At 43.4% G+C, this 18,916-nt stretch overlaps 1 protein-coding gene across 2 annotated transcripts in view; it reads right to left on the bottom strand.

Annotated features, from left to right (window-relative positions):
- Positions 1-330: 330 nt before the first annotated feature.
- Positions 331-18,916, bottom strand: part of kcnn1a (potassium intermediate/small conductance calcium-activated channel, subfamily N, member 1a) — a 58,060-nt gene continuing 39,474 nt past the window's right edge. The window contains exons 5-10 of one of the 2 annotated variants that reach the window (XM_036966138.1): positions 12,636-12,777; positions 12,264-12,374; positions 11,450-11,577; positions 10,713-10,721; positions 7,665-7,734; positions 331-4,094 (exon numbers count right to left, since the gene is read on the bottom strand). In XM_036966138.1, coding sequence (XP_036822033.1) covers positions 3,789-4,094; positions 7,665-7,734; positions 10,713-10,721; positions 11,450-11,577; positions 12,264-12,374; positions 12,636-12,777 — 766 coding nt within the window. In that variant the 3' untranslated portion in view covers positions 331-3,788. The remainder of the gene's footprint in view (positions 4,095-7,664; positions 7,735-10,712; positions 10,722-11,449; positions 11,578-12,263; positions 12,375-12,635; positions 12,778-18,916) is intronic. The other variant, XM_036966139.1, reaches the window with a different exon arrangement.

Below are 18,916 nucleotides of genomic sequence, written 5' to 3'. Positions count from 1 at the left end.
GGGACAGGGTTGGTTTCTCAGTTCGGTCGGTATCGTGTGCCGGTCACCGTCTCCCAGCAAACTTCAAGACCTGCCATTATTACTCAGAACTGATGCCAAAATCACACCCAGTTACATTTACCACATGCAATTGTGTTACGATACCTTATTCTATCTATACAGTCAAAAAGGAATCTGAGGTACTGTATGTAGGCCCTACTGTAGGTGTGGTTACAGAGGAAGTGAGGGTGATCAGTTGCACCTACTTGTTTAACCTACATGTATTTACAGTACTTAAAGTCAAAATATTAGCTATCCCCTTGATGACAAAAAATGGAGAGCAAAATCATAGCTGAAGATAGTATTTAATGACCAGACGTTCTCCTCTTTTTGGTACAACTGTCACCTGCAAAATAAATAACAACACGTACAGAGAACATACCATCACCGAATGCCAGCCATTAAAATTGGTTTATTCCGCTACTACAAATGCATTCTGTGGCAGTGTACACATAACAATGGTATACATTACTTAGTTTTCAACCTGTTTTATCTAGTCTAAACACAATCAGATGCCAGCTTTGCCTGTTCTTTTAGATAGAAGTAAGAATGATTGTATTCAGATTATTTTCCTCACCAGATATTATCAGCATATTGATATGAATTTCCCTCTCTCTCTTTGAAAAATTGTGGCATTTTTGGCAAGGACTATTTTCATAAAACGAGGACTCTATTTTGCTGTAACAGCTATTGGAATGATGTTTGGGCAGTTAACGTTTAGAAAAACCCTGGGGCATGTCATAAAGAAATACGATGTCTAGAACTGACATTCTCTATCATAATGTGAAATACAGAGAGCAATACCCTCTCTATACATTACTTTTCTATTTATATTTCTGTAATGTCCTGAAAGTTGCGCCCCGCTGCATCTGCCCCTTCGTTATTACATTTGTCCCATTTGTTCTGTGACATCCACAATGAGGTCATTTTCGCGGGACACCCACTCTTGCTGCTTCTAAACCCCATGGGGCAAAACGGACATCTGTCAGTAAATGAGGTATAGCTCTAATCTCTCTCTCTCTCTCTCTCTCTCTCTCTCTCTCTCTCTCTTTCTTTGCTTCCTCTCTGCCAGCTGAAGTACCTCTACTCTCTGGAGAGGACATTCAAGCACCTGTGATGTCTGTTTACTGGTGCTATACTAAGTATCATGCACTAAATGCAATCTGAAGAGAGGCACGGGGGTTCCCCCATTTTTCGACCAAATTTTCCTACCATCAAAATGGTTGTTGGAACAAAAATATAGCGAAAAACATATAATTAGGTATGGAGCTTTTTTTTGGTGATGACAGATGAAGGAGTTAAATCTCAAACATATGAAGAGGTTAACGCTGGTATGCCTGGAACAGGTGAGAGCACAATCGAGTAACCCTCCAATCAACTCAAAGGTGTAAAATCTGATTTTAAAGAGAGACTATAAGCAGTGGCGAACTTGCCAGGTGGACTGGTCCATTTTTAGCACAGTGGGCCTGTCCAACTTCGTTTTTTGTGCAAAATGACAATTATCTGGCTTACAATGTAGGCCTCAAGGGCCGTTGTGTTAGAAATAGCAGAGACGATTTCTGGTCCCAGTCCACCCCTGACTATACCGTAATGGAGTGATATCCCTCAGTTGGAGTGGATGGTTAGTGTGTAGAGCGGCAGTGAAGAGTCATGCTTGATTAAGTCCCTTTCACAGCAAGCTGAACATGTTATTAAACCAAGAGCTCTCTCTCTGGACAGCCTGACCGCTAGTGGATGCTTACAGGTACAGACTTGGTAGACTGTTTGGTGGACGACAGACTACAACATGTCTAACTGACTTTCTGATAAGGTTTGTTCTCCTTACGTAAGTCATATCGTGATGCTGTTTTCTTGATTTATAACGTTCACTTATAATTTCTTAAATGGGAGATCCATTACCCTTTTGAAGGAGGTCAAGGTAATATGTCATTTGGACACCTTGTGGTACTGTGAACTAATTTACTGTCTCTAGCCATCCAAGTAGCTAAGTACTTTATTTGTATTCTTTCAGGGGTTTTTTTTTAAGAGAGATTTTTCTTCACGCCAATTTCAGACAGGGAATGCATTTGTTATACTGTAACACATTACTGCAACTCTCTAGCTTTTCAACTCTAGAAATCCTAGATCCCCCGCCAAAGAAAGAAATCGAAGTAACAACAACAAAAGTAACACAAATCTAAATGCAAATCGTCAAGCCATCCAAAAAGTTTTGCTCCATCGTAATTTTTGCACAGAACCATGCAAGGGACAGGGTTGGTTTCTCAGTTCGGTCGGTATTGTGTGCCGGTCACCTTTTCACAGCAGACTTCAAGCCATGCCATTATCTGAATACCTGTGGAAGCTCTGATTTGTACACTCTTAGAAAAAAAAGTGCTATCTAGAACCTAAAAGGGTTCTTCGGCTGTCCCCATAGAATAACCCTTTGATTAACCCTTTTTGCTCCCAGGTAGAAGCCCTTTGGGTTCCATGTAGAACCCTCTGTGGAAAGGGTTCTACCTGGGAGCAAAACGGGTTATCCAATGGGGACAGCTGTAGAACCCTTTTGAAACCCTTTTTTGTAAGAGTATATGGAAAAGGTAGACTACATTTCATAGTTTTGTGTGAGTATGAGTGCGCAGCATCGAGCTGGAAGTGAACTCTCTCCCTCAAACACATTCTCTCTTTTTTTCTCTTTCTCACTCTCTCTCTTTCTGACCTATTCCGTTTTTAGTGGTTAGCATAAGTTAAAAAAAAATATGTTTTCAAAACGTTAAGAGATATTGTGTAATGGAGGCAATGTTATGCATTACATTAAGACAATTTCTATGAGTTTTTGAAGAGGAATGTATCTGAAAAAGGAATGCAATGCTTGTATTCAGTGTTAACATCGTAAAAAACTTGCTCTGAAATTAGTAATTAAATAACCCTCTACTATTTGTACATTCAGGCACTGAAAAATCACATGTCAATATGTAACTAAAAAAGATAGTCGCTCTCAACTTTCCCTTGGTAAGAACAAGGAAACGGAAACTTTGAAATTGGCATTCGTGTACATTTTCCTACTCAGTAGTAATGTCATGTGCATTCCCCTTGCTCTCCTTTTGTGTGACCCCCCCCCCCCCCCCCCCCCCCCCCCACCTCACCTTAAGTGAAATTCAACAATGAACTGACGTCAGAGCTTTCAGAGGCCCTCTTAAACAGTCACCGTGGCTTACGGGGAAAAACCATGACACTTGTCTTGTAAAAGGGAAGTCCACCAGTTTGATGTGTCCCTCCGTGTGGACAAAGGTGTCATCTATCCTCCTCGGACCCCGTAGACTGATCTGACCAGGCCAGGCAAGTCCAGGCAGACCCTCCACGGATGGACAACCCCTATCCCCCCCACCCCCACTCCTCACTGGGTTAAGGACGCTCCGGTGTGATAGCCAGCTCTCACCCCAGCAACCCTAAACTCAGTCAGTTTAACTATACAAGGGCTTTTACAAAAAAAGCTAACTTGAACAGCCATACAATGGCTAAAACATAAACCATATCTCTACTTGCCTCGGTTTAAGTCATTTAGGTTGTTGTTTAGTGGATGTGTCAAGGTTTTTAATGGTTTGCATTGGAGCAGTTTCTAGTTCAGTCCCACGCTGGAAGTTCAGTCATAGAGGTGTTGGTTTTTGGATGTGACGTAGAGGGGGGCTTAGGGGGTTAGGGGAATGTTATGGGTTGTCATAGGGGGTAGTGCGGTTTAGGGTCGTTTTGGGTGGTTCCGAGGGGGGGGGGGGCTAACCGCTGTCAGAGGAGGTGTGCGGCGCCGTTGAGGGCGAGCGACGCCGGCGGGCGGTGGAGGTCCAGGAACGCACGGAACGTTCGGAGCGCTCTGAGCCCAGTGAGGTGGGCCGGAAGCGGTGTAGGAAGCCGTCCAGGAATTCCTGCTGCTGCTGGTTTATGGCTTGGGAGATGAGACAGGGCAGAGCCTGTAGGCTGCCCGTCACCGAGTCCAGCTTTTCCTCTAGCATGCCGATCCGCTTGTCCAGTTCCTCGCTACGCTCCTGCAGCTCCGACACCAGGTCATACATCACGTTCTGGGTCTGCAGGAGGAGGAGGAGAGAGACGAGGTGATGGATCTATTATGTTATATGCTAAGTGTATTTATTGTGTATATGAAATGTAGTCGTTTGACACTTGCCATAAATTGCTCTCAAAGCATATGCATGTAAATTCTGTATGGTATCATTATCACTATATGGTGAATATTAGATTGGTAGCTTTGAACTCACATCAGTTGCAAATGACCCCTTAAAAGGTAATAATAATGAACAAATTAATTAATAAATAAATCATGCTAGAGTAAACAACTAACTGGAATCTGAATCTATTGATGTCAATATGAGAGTTGACAGGAAAGATAACTATCTGGGTTAGAAGGGGTAGCAACTAGGGAAAAAACTAATTGGTAGGGATCTTTTCTTATCAATATCACCACAGCTTTTGAACACTAAATAAATTAAACTGTATTTTTTGGTTTTTACACTGGAAGGTGATTATGCAACATTATTATACAGCATAACACAGCAATAGAAGTAAAGTAAAAATACACAATAATGACAAACGGCAACAGAAATAATGTAGTTATGATTATTTATTTAATATTAGCAGCAGATTTTCCAGAGGGAAGCGAAAAACCAGAAACCCATTTAAGTCATTATGGATAATATAAAAAATTATGTTGGATGCTAACCGCCGATAAACTCCACAGAAGAAGAGGATGGGGTGTCGGCACTGTTTCCGCAGTTCTGTTAATGACAGTGAAGGCAGGTGTTCTGCCAAGCGTTAGAGAAGGACACTGGGTGCTAGTTAGCTAGCCAACTAGGACTCCGGTAGTCAGCAGGCGGGATGGGTAGCTAGCTAACACACCGGTAGACAGTGTACTTTGCCCCAGCCTGTTGCCCCACTGTGTGCTAGCTAGTTAGCTAGGAGGACTCTATTACACAGCAGGTGGGAGGTGGGGGCAACACCGGTAGCTAGCTAGCTAGTTAGGACACCGGTAGACAGTGTGCTTCGCCCCAGAAAAACTCAGATAATAGTTTTGTTTCCCTTTTCTTTTGACCCACATTTTAAATCGCATAGACAATCAAGGGAAATCCAGAATATCAAAAGTGTCACAAGGGGGAGATGTTCCTGCAGATGCTCACAACGCCCTGAATTACGGGCCGTATTCAAACACTATTGTCAAGACGTGCGCAGTAATACCCACACCACAGTCCCTGGCCATTGCCACTCAACGATGCTCTTTTAATAAGAGCCACCAAACACTGTGCGTGGGCCGGGACCTTCAGATCCCATGGCGGTGACGTTAACGCATACTCTACGAACCCTGTCATGACGCATTATCTTGACACTATTTAAATGGACAGTGGTGATGACAGGAAGCTTTTTGTTGTTGTTCATTCACTCAGTACTGATTGAACGTTTATTTGTCTTGCTTGGTTACAAAAAAAGAAGAAAAAAAGTCTAAAACAGTTGATGTGTTGAAAACAGTCACATAGCTAACCAAGTTAACAAGCATGGCATTTTCTTTTCATTACCCAAAGGTCATGCAAGCAAGCAATTACAGTATGTTGGTGTTGTTTGACTTGGGTGCACCCCCACCCCCTAGCTACATTGAAAAGTAACTTGACACTGTGTTAGTCAGTCAGCGCAAATTTGGATTATAATGACATTAAGAAAATTGTATTGACAGAGGAGGGAGTGTACTGAATAAAGGCATAAGGTAAGGGCTGTAACGTTAGCTAGCTAAGCAATCCAGGTTGACTAGTGTATGGAGTAACGTTAGCTAACGTTAACATTAGATTAGCAATTCTCATTGCATGTATTATACATTAGCAGCATGGCAGTTTCCCAAAGTTTAGTGTTGACTATGAACTGTGCTTTGTGGAAGAATGTGGGAGATATTATTGTGCCGGTGCATCGCTAACTGTCCATACAGTTAAAGTTACAGCCTTGTTGGCTTGTAGCTAGCTAGCTAACATTACTGGCTATTGGTAGTTGGCTAGCTAACTGGCAATGGCAGCTATCTAAATTGTGCTTATTTGTTTGTGCTGTGATTGCATGTAAGTGCCAAGGCCAACAGTTTGCACAGATGGCTTTAGCCATGTGAAAAACTTTCGAAAGAAAAATATAGCTAGCTTCCTTTCCTTGTAGCTTGCCTCTCATCCAAGTGGTGTTAGTGTGACCGATGTGAAATGGCTAGCTAGTTAGCGGTGGTGCGCGCTAATAGCGGTTCGATTGGTGACATCACTCGCTCTGAGACCTTGAAGTAGTGGTTCCCCTTGCTCTGCAAGGGCCGCGACTTCTGTGGAGCGATGGGTAACGATGCTTCATGGGTGACTGTTGTCTGTGTGCAGGGGGGGGATAGGAGGCAGAGGCGGGGGGGTAGAGAGTGGGGATAGGAGGCAGGGGAGGTGGAGAAGTTAAAGAGTGGGGATAGGAGGCAGAGGCAGGGGGGGTAGAGAGTGGGAATAGGAGGCAGAGGCAGGGGGAGTGAAGAGGGTAGAGAGTTGGGATAGGAGGCAGAGGCGGGGGGGGTAAAGAGTGGGGATAGGAGGCAGGGGGGGGGGGTAGAGAGTGGGGATAGGAGGCAGGGGAGGTGGAGAGTGGGGATAGGAGGCAAGGGGTTCGAGCCTGGTGAGGGGATGGACTACTGTTACATTAGCTAGCTGCTAGTGCTGCGCAACCTAAGTGCTTTGGTCCTATTTCAGAACTGAAATTTGTCTGAAAAGATGTTAGCATAGTCAGAAATGCTAGAAAAGGGTAGTTAATGGACATACATGAGCACGTGAGAGTGATAAATTATACATTTAACCAAAACTGTTAACCCTACAAACTTATTCAGTCCAAATGCTGGAAAGTCTAATGGTCACTTTGTGGACGCTGTCGTTCGGGGAAAGAAATAGTTTTTTTGGTGTCATATTGGCATAGATATTATGGTAGGGAGATTCGATTTTAACATTGCGCTTCAACCAATGCATATACTGTTAGGGGCTATCGCCCCCACAATAACACATGTTTGTGTTTTGGAAGTGTTCTACCTCCTTATATTCCACCAGTCATAATAGCAGGACAATTCAGGATCAAGGATGTCTTGTCAGGATGCTGACTAATACCACAGGACTCTAGCCCCTCAATTAAGTTAACAAGAGAATGCATTTCTCTGAGCTAATTGGTCATTTTTCATCATCATATATCTGTCATTAGCCGAGTCAAACTTAGGGGATAATCTACAAACGACTTCACGGACCAACAAAGCCCTGCTGTCTGTTCAACTGAACAGGCTACTAATGACTACTACCGAGAAGGTGAATAACGAACATCAAAGAGTTTAGGTGTTATTTACATGGCTATCCAATGCTCTATTCCCTAAGCCAAGACAGACTGCTTTAACAGCAGGTGAAGAGAGACCGGTAGGGGTCTGGCAGTGCAAACACACATTAAAGCATCAGCTTCTGAACATTTTAAAATAGAAACCTGGAGTGCAAATGCCACACACATCAATGCTGCGGCCGGCGTCCAGCTGCAAACCTTTGAAAAACCCTGCCGCATGGCCTTTATAAGCCAGGGCAGTGGCCTGGATCGGGGCCTGTATATCTGGGTCTTCTTACCTTAGCCAGGTCTACTAGCGTGTTGGCCTGATCATTGAGTTTCCTCTGCTCCATCTTCACACTGCGCAGTCTGGGCAGAGGCAGGGGGGGGTGAAGAGGGTAGAGAGTGGGGACAGGAGGCAGAGGCAGGGGGGGGGGGGGGGTAGAAAGTGGGGATAGGAGGCAGAGGCGGGGGGGAGGGGGTAGAAAGTGGGGATAGGAGGCAGAGGCAGGGGGGGTAGAGAGTGGGGATAGGAGGCAGGGGAAGTGGAGAAGTTAAAGAGTGGGGATAGGAGGCAGAGGCAGGGGGGTAGAGAGTGGGAATAGGAGGCAGAGGCAGGGGGAGTGAAGAGGGTAGAGAGTTGGGATAGGAGGCAGAGGCGGGGGGGGTAAAGAGTGGGGATAGGAGGCAGGGAGGGAAGAGAGTGGGGATAGGAGGCAGGGGAGGTGGAGAGTGGGGATAGGAGGCAGCGGAGGTGGAGAGTGGGGATAGGAAGCAGGGGAGGTGGAGAGTGGGGATAGGAGGCAGGGGAGGTGGAGAGTGGGGATAGGAGGCAGCAGAGGTGGAGAGTGGGGATAGGAGGCAGGGGAGGTGGGGGGGTAGAGAGTGGGGATAGGAGGCAGGGGAGGTGGAGAGGGTAGAGAGTGGGGATAGGAGGCAGAGGCAGGGGGGTAGAGAGTGGGGATAGGAGGCAGGGGAGGTGGAGAAGTTAAAGAGTGGGGATAGGAGGCAGAGGCAGGGGGGGTAGAGAGTGGGGATAGGAGGCAGAGGCAGGGGGGGTAGAGAATGGGGATAGGAGGCAGGGGAGGTGGAGAGTGGGGATAGGAGGCAGGGGGGTAGAGAGTGGGGATAGGAGGCAGGGGGGGGGTAGAGAGTGGGGATAGGAGGCAGGGGAGGTGGAGAGGGTAGAGAGTGGGGATAGGGGGCAGAGGCAGGGAGGTGGAGAGGGTAGAGAGTGGGGATAGGAGGCAGAGGAGGTGGGGAGGGTAGATAGTGGGGATAGGAGGCATGGGATGTGGAGAGTGTAGAGAGTGGGGATAGGAGGCAGGGGAGGTTGAGAGGGTAGAGAGTGGGGATAGGAGGCAGGGGAGGTGGAGAGGGTAGAGAGTGGGGATAGGGGGCAGAGGCAGGGAGGTGGAGAGAGTAGAGAGTGGGGATAGGGGGCAGAGGCAGGGGGGTGGTAGGTGGGTGGGTCATCAAGGTGGAGGGGGGAAGAGCAACACATGTTTGTTAGAAGAACTCTCTCTGGTAGGACGTTGAGGAGAGAGAGCAGCCTGCATGCATATACAAGCATTCCCAATCCTGATCATCGCCAAACCAATACATGCAAAAACGCAAAAAAAATCTATGAGTCAAATAAAAGTCCTAACAAAATACCCCCCCCCCAATAAAAAATACAAGAAATGTAAATATTATCAAAAATAGAGCCTTTCATAAAGGTGCCATTCCTTTACGTGTGCTCCCAGCTGTCACACCCTTACAGCTAGCTCAGTGGCAGGCCGTCAGAGAAATGTCAGTCATAGGGTGAGCTTGCAGTGACTTGAGAGTGATGTGCACTTATGGTGTGGAGGGTGTATGTGAGGGAAGGGCCATACCCTGTGAATGTGGATTACAGTATCTATACCAGTGGCACTTTTCTATGACATTGGTCGATAAAACACTGAAAAAAGTGTACTTCAAATGACTGATTTATGATATTTATGTACTGTACTACACTTCCTAAACACCGCATCTGCATTCTTGATCTGGTCTGGAAAAGTGATTACTTATATCGGATTAGGTAAATAAAGGTTAAATATTTTTTTAATCACTTTCAATGAATATTTAAATACCTTGGGAGGATATTTGTGCATTGGTTTAAAGTAATGATGTGAGTGATGACATCACACCAATCAATCAAATGGGTCAGAGCAGCTCACAGATCATTGCACCTGTACATAGGCCATCTGTAAATAGCCCATCCAACAACCTCATCCCAATACTGTATTTATTTATTTTGCTCCTTTGCACCCCAGTATCTCTACTTGCACATTCATCTTCTGCACATATATCACTCCAGTGTTTAATTGCTATATCGTAATTACCTCGCCACTATGGCCTATTTTATTGCCTTTACCTCCCTTATCTTACCTCATTTGCACACACTGTATATATATATTTTTTTCTACTGTATTATTGACTGTATGTTTGTTTATTCCATGTGTAACTCTGTGTTGTTGTATGTGTTGAACTGCTTTGCTTTATCTTGTAAATGAGAACTTGTTCTCAACTAGCCTACCTGGTTAAATAAAGGTGAAATAACTAAATTAATTCAAATGGATCGACATCCTGGTGACTTGAGGCAGGCAGAAAGTTCCCCAAAGTGCTAATTCTGAGGCAAGGACATTCATTGATGTGCAAATGAGGACATCACAGCAAAGGCTCTGTTTTTAGCTTCATCTAACTAGAGGCTACCAGCAAGACCCGTTCTTTCCTATATAGCGTCTGTGAAGGAAAGGCATCAGAGTTGGGTACAAAAATGACTCTAAAGCTGGTTTCCAGGGTACTTCCTGCTAGGGTGAGTTAAGATACTAGGCCACTGCAGTTGTGTTCTTTATTGTGAGTGTCTGATGTGTCTGAGTGTTGATGGCAATAAAAAATATAAAAAATACCTCAACACAAAAACTGACTTTTCAAACCCTTGAGATAAGTGTTAACCACAAAATCAGGATCAAGGATGGGTCTGCCAATGCAGGTTAATATAGCCTACATATTGTTTCTATATTAATCATGGTAACATCATAGATGGTGACTTCATTGATGAATGGACTCCGGCCTAGCCAACAAGCCCCAACAAGCTCATACTGCCAGATGCCTCTGACTTTCTTCAGACACCCCACTACCATGTCATCATCAGTGGTAATGTTGATGCTTTCTGTCATTCCATTCAGAGGATGGGGGTAAATGGAACATTGAAAGAAAACCAAAACAACCGGCATCCAGCATTTGAAGGTTCATGCATGTCAAAACGAAGACATGGAGAGGGAGAATGTCGAGGAAACAGGAGGAACATAGAAGACTCAACTTACTTCTGAGCTCTGCAGTGATAGAGCAAAACAAAAACAGAACACAGTACAAAGTTTTAAACCCCACAACATCCACGAAACAAGTGAACCATTACACTTCTCACTGTAAGCACAGGGTAAGGGTTGAGGAGGGGAAGGGCAGGGGGAGGAGGACCATTACATTACAGGGTGTGTGTGTGTGTACATAGCATTTGTTAGGTGCGGTATCCAGAGTGTGTGCGTGTTAGTGTTTTAGTACACAACTAAATAACACATCTAGCTAACCCAAACACACAGAATATTGTCACAGGAAATGGCTGAGAGTAGGAAAGGAAGGACATTATAACAAAGACCACCAGTGACGTCGCTGACTGAGAGTGCTGTTAAGAAAACACAAGAGTGGAGGCTGCTGAGGGGAGAACGGCTCATAATAATGTCTGGAATAGAGTCAATGGAATGGTATCAAACACATCAATCACGTGGTTTCCATGCGGTTGATACCATTCCATTGACTCCATTCCAGCCATTATTATGAGCCGTCCTCCCCTCAGCAGCCTCCACTGATGCACATCTACACAAAAATACTGTTAGCAGTGCAACTAAAACCACTACTACTATTACTAGCTCTACAACAAAGAGCAATAAAGACAATAACATGTATTTAACAACTTAACAACAGGTGGTAAAAACAACTGTATGTGTCCACGTAGGCTTCAGACATGCTAACGATGGAGTCATGATCTTTGGGAAACAACACTTACTGATGGATGGCCTGTAGAAACTTGCGCTGGTGTTTCCGCACCTTGGCGTGATCGATCTTCTTGACCAACTTAGTGTGTTTGTAGATGAGCCATGTTTCCCTGAGTACATTGGCAGCTGTGTTCTTTACCTGCCGACCAATGAGGAAACGCATGTGAACCCTCGGGCAAGGGCAGGGTGTCCCGAACAACTGCCTGTTCATAACATAATACTCTATGTGGATTTACTTTTAGGGAATTGAGAAAGGTAAACTGAATTGGGAAAGGTAAACTGAATTGGGAAAGGTAAACTGAATTGAGAAAGGTAAACTGAATTGGGAAAGGTAAACTGAATTGGGAAAGGTAAACTGAATTGAAAAAGGTAAACTGAATTGAGAAAGGTAAACTGAATTGAAATAGGTAAACTGAATTGAAAAAGGTCAACTGAATTGAAAAAGGTAAACTGAATTGGGAAAGGTAAACTGAATTGAAAAAGGTAAACTGAATTGAAAAAGGTAAACTGAATTGAAAAAGGTAAACTGAATTGAAAAAGGTAAACTGAATTGAAAAAGGTAAACTGAATTGAAAAAGGTAAACTGAATTGAGAAAGGTAAACTGAATTGAAATAGGTAAACTGAATTGAGAAAGGTAAACCGATGAAAAAAACTTCTTACCAGGGACATGAATTTGTTTTACCCTTTTCCATCAGGAACCATTAATGACAGTTATTGTATTATTGTAATATAACCTCCCGTACAGTAAGGGATGTGACATTTACAGTAGTGCTCAGTGGTGGAAGATCAAAGATGCCACTAGAATGAGAGCTTGAGAAACTCACTCGTTTGCAGAGTTGTGTGTCCATCATGAAGTTGTGGACATGCTTCTCAGCCTTGGTCAACTCCAACTTCCTGGCTACCACGGCGACCACCAGTGCAGTGCAGCCAGCTCCCTATTGGTCAGAAACATAGTCAGGCCCAGAAATGAAATAATGTGAAGGGTGACTGTTGAGTTGAGTTGTTGTATTAATAGTGAGGTGACTGCATGGAGGGAAACATTTATGTTGAGCTGCTCTAGAATAAAGCAACAAGTTGAAGAAATAGATTTCAGATTTAAAACATGGCTGTTTCATGGGAATAATATGTCTATTAGTCATGCAATACTGCATGAAACACACACACAAAAAAATAATTTCCAATGACAAGTAACATACCATGATCCCTGTAAGCAGACATACGCCTTTCCCACAGTACGTGTTAGGTACCATGTCTCCGTAGCCAATGGAGAGGAAGGTAATAGAGATGAGCCACATGGCTCCCAGGAAGTTACTGGTCACTTCCTGTGTGTCATGATACCTAAAGTAAGGAAGAGAGAAACAGAGAAAGATACACATCAGTGACACCCGATACTGTAAAGGAAAGCCGAGCATGCTGGAGAGGTCGTGAACTAACAGAGGTGGTTGAAGAAGAGAGAAATGACGTGTGCATAGTGTTTCACCTTCCGTCATGCCTGCACTACACATCTAAAAAGCACCCAATCCATGTTGTTTCCAACATGGTGAAACGTTATGAAGTTGTGCCGTCACATTCCATTATACTGTAGCTGTTCAGTCAATGCTCTGTAGTAAATTAATATACACATTCAATCATTCAATGAGTAGCCAAATGAAAATGATAGGGAAGGGAAAACACAATTGATTTCAATAATCCTTTTAAAGAATCTAATTAAATGCTGATGGCGGTTTGAGAATTCTCCACAGCAAAACACTGAACATTTACTGTATGTATCAGTGTCTATTAAACAACTTGAGACGATGGATGATATCAATTGAGAAGCATTTAAAAATAGACATGAATCCAGACATACATCTCCTACTCATTAGCATAGCAATTTAAATATTATGGAAGATGATTGGAATAAAGAAAGTGACATACATTAAGTTATGCAGCTATGCATTTAAGCGTTATGAGAACCGCAGGCAATTGATCTTTTAAGTCACTGGAAATCTAAAATACTATAACCACTTTGATCAGCACTCATCCCCAACAGATTCTGAATCAATGCACCCAAATAATTTGCATTTGCTCTTACAAGAGAGGAAAATATATTTGACCATCAGCATCATTTTGTTTAAATAAAGGAGAGTGTCAATTCTATTTTCTTACAGCACAATGGGGGAAAAACTACTTTGGATCTGTAATGTGAAGAGTTTGAACTACCCCAACAAAGGTTTGGTTATGAACATCATCCCTTCAAAATGAATCACTTCATTTCATCATTCTGTTTGCTGAAAATGGCAGAAAACCATGCGATAGCCAATGCCCCTTAAAACACAACGTCTAAACGGGACCCTTGCGGCGTCCCAACTGACTTCACCCCATTGAAGTTGACATTTAAAGGGGTTAAGGTAAGGGTTAAGGTTAGGGTTAAGTACGGGTTATGGTTAAGGTTAGTGTTTAGGGTGGGGACATCCCAAGGATCCATGATAGCACTAACCCTAAAACAACAGCAGATAGATTAAAAAAACACCACCTCAAATGTCAACATTGATGATGACATTACCATGCCCTTTGCATTGTGGGATAAAGTCCCAAAATTAACCCATCCAGCCCAACCCTACCTTTCTTTACATACTACATCCCTGATTGGCTAAGGTGCTGTCTAGGAGGAGTCATAATACTGAGGCACATTGTTCAGCTGGATTACTAATAGCTCTCAAAAGTACACAGGATGACTATTAAGGATAAAGAGGATGACATTTCTGCTCCCAGAGATTTTCTTCGAAAGGGATCCTTGTTAAAACAATTAGGAATATGCTAATGACTTGATTATCCAGCAGTGACCCAGCATGTGGAATAAAAATGGCCGGAACAGTTTAATCTAATCAATGCAGAAATACAGTTTGTAACACCTGGGGTAGATGAACCAAGTTTGGAACTCTTGAACATTCTTGAAAATCTCCTCCTAGACAGATCACTTTCATTAAGGAACAAACCGTGCATTCAGCAGTTGTTGCTGAACTCTGATGTCCTTAAAAGAAAACTCAATTCAAAAACTATATTTTGGTATTTCTATCTTTAGTCCACTGATGATACAGTCGCAAAATGTTTTGCATAGCAACAGTCAAGTTTTCAAGATGCTAGACTTTCAAGAAGCTCAATATACAGTGTGTCATCAGCCATATCATAATTATTTTTTAAAACATTTATTTAACTAGGCAAGTCAGTTAAGAACAAATTCTTATTTTCAATGACAGCCTAGGAACAGTGGGTTAACTGCCTTGTTCAGAAAGACAGATTTTTACCTTGTCAGCTCGGGGCTTCGATCTTGCAACCTTTGGGTTACAAGTCCAACGCTCTAATCACTAGGCTCCCTGCCGCCCCAATCATTATGATCCAAAATGCATTATACAATGTGGCTGGTGACACGTTGCTTCTTGAAAGTCCAGCATCTTGAAAACATGACTGCTGACATCCAAAACATTTGGGGACTGTATCAACAGTGGACTAATTAAAGAAATACCGAAATACGTTTTTTGAGTGGATTCTTCCTTCACGTCAACTCTGCTTTCATGCTCAATGTCAGGAAAAACAACATGATCCTTTTTTCCTCGGAGTCAATAGTGTGGGTTCAAGCGACTCTTTGGCATGCAAAAAAGCACGTCGATACAATACCATGCAGGCATTAAAAAGATGTTTGCATCCTGCATGCTGAAAAGCCAGTATATTGAGAGCAAAGAGAGCGACGACAAAGTGAAAACCATCCTTGACAAATATCACAATATTGTCAAGTGGATGGGGGTTGAATATTTATACAAACAGTCTCTTATCTGTACGCTGGAGACCAGTAAAAAGAAGCTCAATGTTTTTGACTTCCCTTCTCTTTCACCTGGATTGTTAGGGCTGGATTCAATCCGTATCGTGGAAGTATGGCGGAAAATTTGTGTTAAAATGTAAATGTAAAGCCCGACATATGCAGCGTTTACCATGAATGCAGTCTCCACGAGGGAACATTGCCTTTAAATTTCAACCGAGCTATAACGTGATACTTCTGCGATACGCACTGAATCCAGCACCGTTAGCCTTCAATAGCATCCTCTCTGACAAGGCTTAGAGCAAGGGGGACAACACTATAGTGACTCATTTGCTAATTTTAGACAATCTGTGACTAAAACAGGCAAATACATGAGTCATTCCAGATCACTAACTCTGTGACAGAACCTGGTGGAAGTCGTTTCTGTCAACATATTACACTGCTTCTTATTTTATCCTCTGATTCATGTGATTCATGTGAACTTAAGTTGTAAAGAAAGAGGTGAAATATGTCCTGAAAGTTAGTTGCTTCTACAGTTGTGTTAATTGGTTATTGTATCATGATGAGTTCCACTCAATCACTGGCTTCATCGTTGTTGGGGAAAAATCTGGTTTACACACTGGAACTATCTCAAATTGCATGGTTGCTCTTGACGGCACCAATTACGCCTTTGTAGGAGGAGTACTTTAAGTGCCGTAGTGTCCAAATTATTCTAGGCTGGTGAAAGCGATTAGAGCACGACAATGCTAGAGGTTTGTTTTCCATTTCCACAATGGTGTAACATTGCAGTGTATGGTTTCCCTGTATCACCATGTATTTGCTTTAAGAATACTCTTATTGTGACTCTACATTTATGACTGGACATGGTTTGGTGTGGAATTTTTGTTTTTAGATGCGTACAAAACTGTAGATAGGTTTTCCCCAAAATTCTTGAATCTTGAAGAGGACTCAGACAAATGTCCATAGACTACAGTGATATGGGCACTAGAAGCTACGGATGCAGAGCCAGTCGGTGGCATTTTGAAGCTCTCAATATACTGTGTAGAGTGTTGGCATAGCATGGACAAGAGCTGGCACCACTTTCGACCTAGTGTGAGACCAGAGGAATTGTCTGAAATAAAATGTCTCCCACCCTTGCAAAACATCCCATAGAAGTAGGCATTGTGTTGTAGACATGTCATTGTTTGTAAGATCGCTCCCTCAAAAAACTCTGTGTTCCCTTACTTTGTCAGCAACTCTATTTGCAAGTATGCACAGATGAGAGCACTAGACCTAAATGACTCCTTCCAGAAAGGGCTTTAATGTGTGTTAGACTACAGGAATACCACTTGATTCACAGTGTTGAAAACAACCTAACCGGTGACACATTGCAATCTATCTACCGCATCAGCCAACACAAGAGAGACCATTGAAGAATGTCAACATCATAAACAAGTCACTGTTCTGGGTGGTATTGAAGTACACAACTCACCCCTGTGCGTCCTGCGTGACTCAGTTGATAGAGCATGTCGCTTGCAAAGCCAAGGTTGTGGGTTTGATTCCCATGGAGGACCAGCACAAAAAAAAGTATGAAAATATATGCACTCACTACTGTAAGTCACTCTGGATGAAAGCATCTGCTAAATTACTCAAATGTAATGGGAATTGGTTCAAATGGATGCAGTGATGCTTTTTTCCTTTTCATTAAACCCTGGCCATCCCTTAATGTCATCTGGTCTTTAACCCTGGCCATCCCTTAATGTCATCTGGTCTTTAACCCTGGCCATCTCTTCATGTCATCTGGTCTTTAACCCTGGCCATCCCTTAATGTCATCTGGTCTTTAACCCTGGCCATCTCTTCATGTCATCTGGTCTTTAACCCTGGCCATCTCTTCATGTCATCTGGTCTTTAACCCTGGCCATCTCTTAATGTCATCTGGTCTTTAACCCTGGCCATCTCTTAATGTCATCTGGTCTTTAACCCTGGCCATCCCTTAATGTCATCTGGTCTTTAACCCTGGCCATCCCTTAATGTCATCTGGTCTTTAACCCTGGCCATCCCTTAATGTCATCTGGTCTTTAACCCTGGCCATCTCTTCATGTCATCTGGTCTTTAACCCTGGCCATCTCTTCATGTCATCTGGTCTTTAACCCTGGCCATCTCTTAATGTCATCTGGTCTTTAACCCTGGCCATCTCTTAATGTCATCTGGTCTTTAACCCTGGCCATCCCTTAATGTCATCTGGTCTTTAACCCTGGCCATCTCTTCATGTCATCTGGTCTTTAACCCTGGCCATCTCTTCATGTCATCTGGTCTTTAACCCTGGCCATCTCTTCATGTCATCTGGTCTTTAACCCTGGCCATCCCTTAATGTCATCTGGTCTTTAACCCTGGCCATCTCTTCATGTCATCTGGTCTTTAACCCTGGCCATCTCTTAATGTCATCTGGTCTTTAACCCTGGCCATCCCTTAATGTCATCTGGTCTTTAACCCTGGCCATCTCTTCATGTCATCTGGTCTTTAACCCTGGCCATCTCTTAATGTCATCTGGTCTTTAACCCTGGCCATCTCTTAATGTCATCTGGTCTTTAACCCTGGCCATCTCTTAATGTCATCTGGTCTTTAACCCTGGCCATCCCTTAATGTCATCTGGTCTTTAACCCTGGCCATCTCTTAATGTCATCTGGTCTTTAACCCTGGCCATCTCTTCATGTCATCTGGTCTTTAACCCTGGCCATCCCTTAATGTCATCTGGTCTTTAACCCTGGCCATCTCTTCATGTCATCTGGTCTTTAACCCTGGCCATCTCTTCATGTCATCTGGTCTTTAACCCTGGCCATCTCTTAATGTCATCTGGTCTTTAACCCTGGCCATCCCTTAATGTCATCTGGTCTTTAACCCTGGCCATCTCTTCATGTCATCTGGTCTTTAACCCTGGCCATCTCTTCATGTCATCTGGTCTTTAACCCTGGCCATCTCTTAATGTCATCTGGTCTTTAACCCTGGCCATCTCTTCATGTCATCTGGTCTTTAACCCTGGCCATCTCTTTAATGTCATCTGGTCTTTAACCCTGGCCATCCCTTAATGTCATCTGGTCTTTAACCCTGGCCATCTCTTCATGTCATCTGGTCTTTAACCCTGGCCATCTCTTCATGTCATCTGGTCTTTAACCCTGGCCATCTCTTAATGTCATCTGGTCTTTAACCCTGGCCATCTCTTCATGTCATCTGGTCTTTAACCCTGGCCATCTCTTCATGTCATCTGGTCTTTAACCCTGGCCATTTCTTCATGTCATCTGGTCTTTAACCCTGGCCATCTCTTCATGTCATCTGGTCTTTAACCCTGGCCATCTCCCCCAGAATTCTTTATCTCCGTCTCTCACCGTATGTGGATGAGCTCATGCAAGAAACAGATGGTTTGTCCCAGGGACATACAGTGGCAATGCCTGACAATGTGTCTTCTAAGCCAGGGCTTCCCAAACTCGGTCCTGGGGCCCCACTGGGTACATGTTTTGTTTTTTGCCCTAGCACTACACAGATTTGAATACCCTGGTCTATGCTGTATATTATAGGTTGAAGCTTAAGCTTTAGATTTTGGGAAGGACCGAGTTTGGGAAATCCTGACCTAAGCTATTTGAGGAATGAAATCAAAATGACATGAGTTTTCTGAATCTTCCAAACCCTGTTGTCAGTTGTGGTAC

This window comes from Oncorhynchus mykiss, chromosome 28 (genome assembly GCF_013265735.2).
Source record: "Oncorhynchus mykiss isolate Arlee chromosome 28, USDA_OmykA_1.1, whole genome shotgun sequence".
NCBI lineage: Eukaryota > Metazoa > Chordata > Actinopteri > Salmoniformes > Salmonidae > Oncorhynchus > Oncorhynchus mykiss.
The sequence above is the reverse complement of the archived record's forward strand: the minus strand, read 5'-3'. Positions and strand labels throughout refer to the sequence as shown.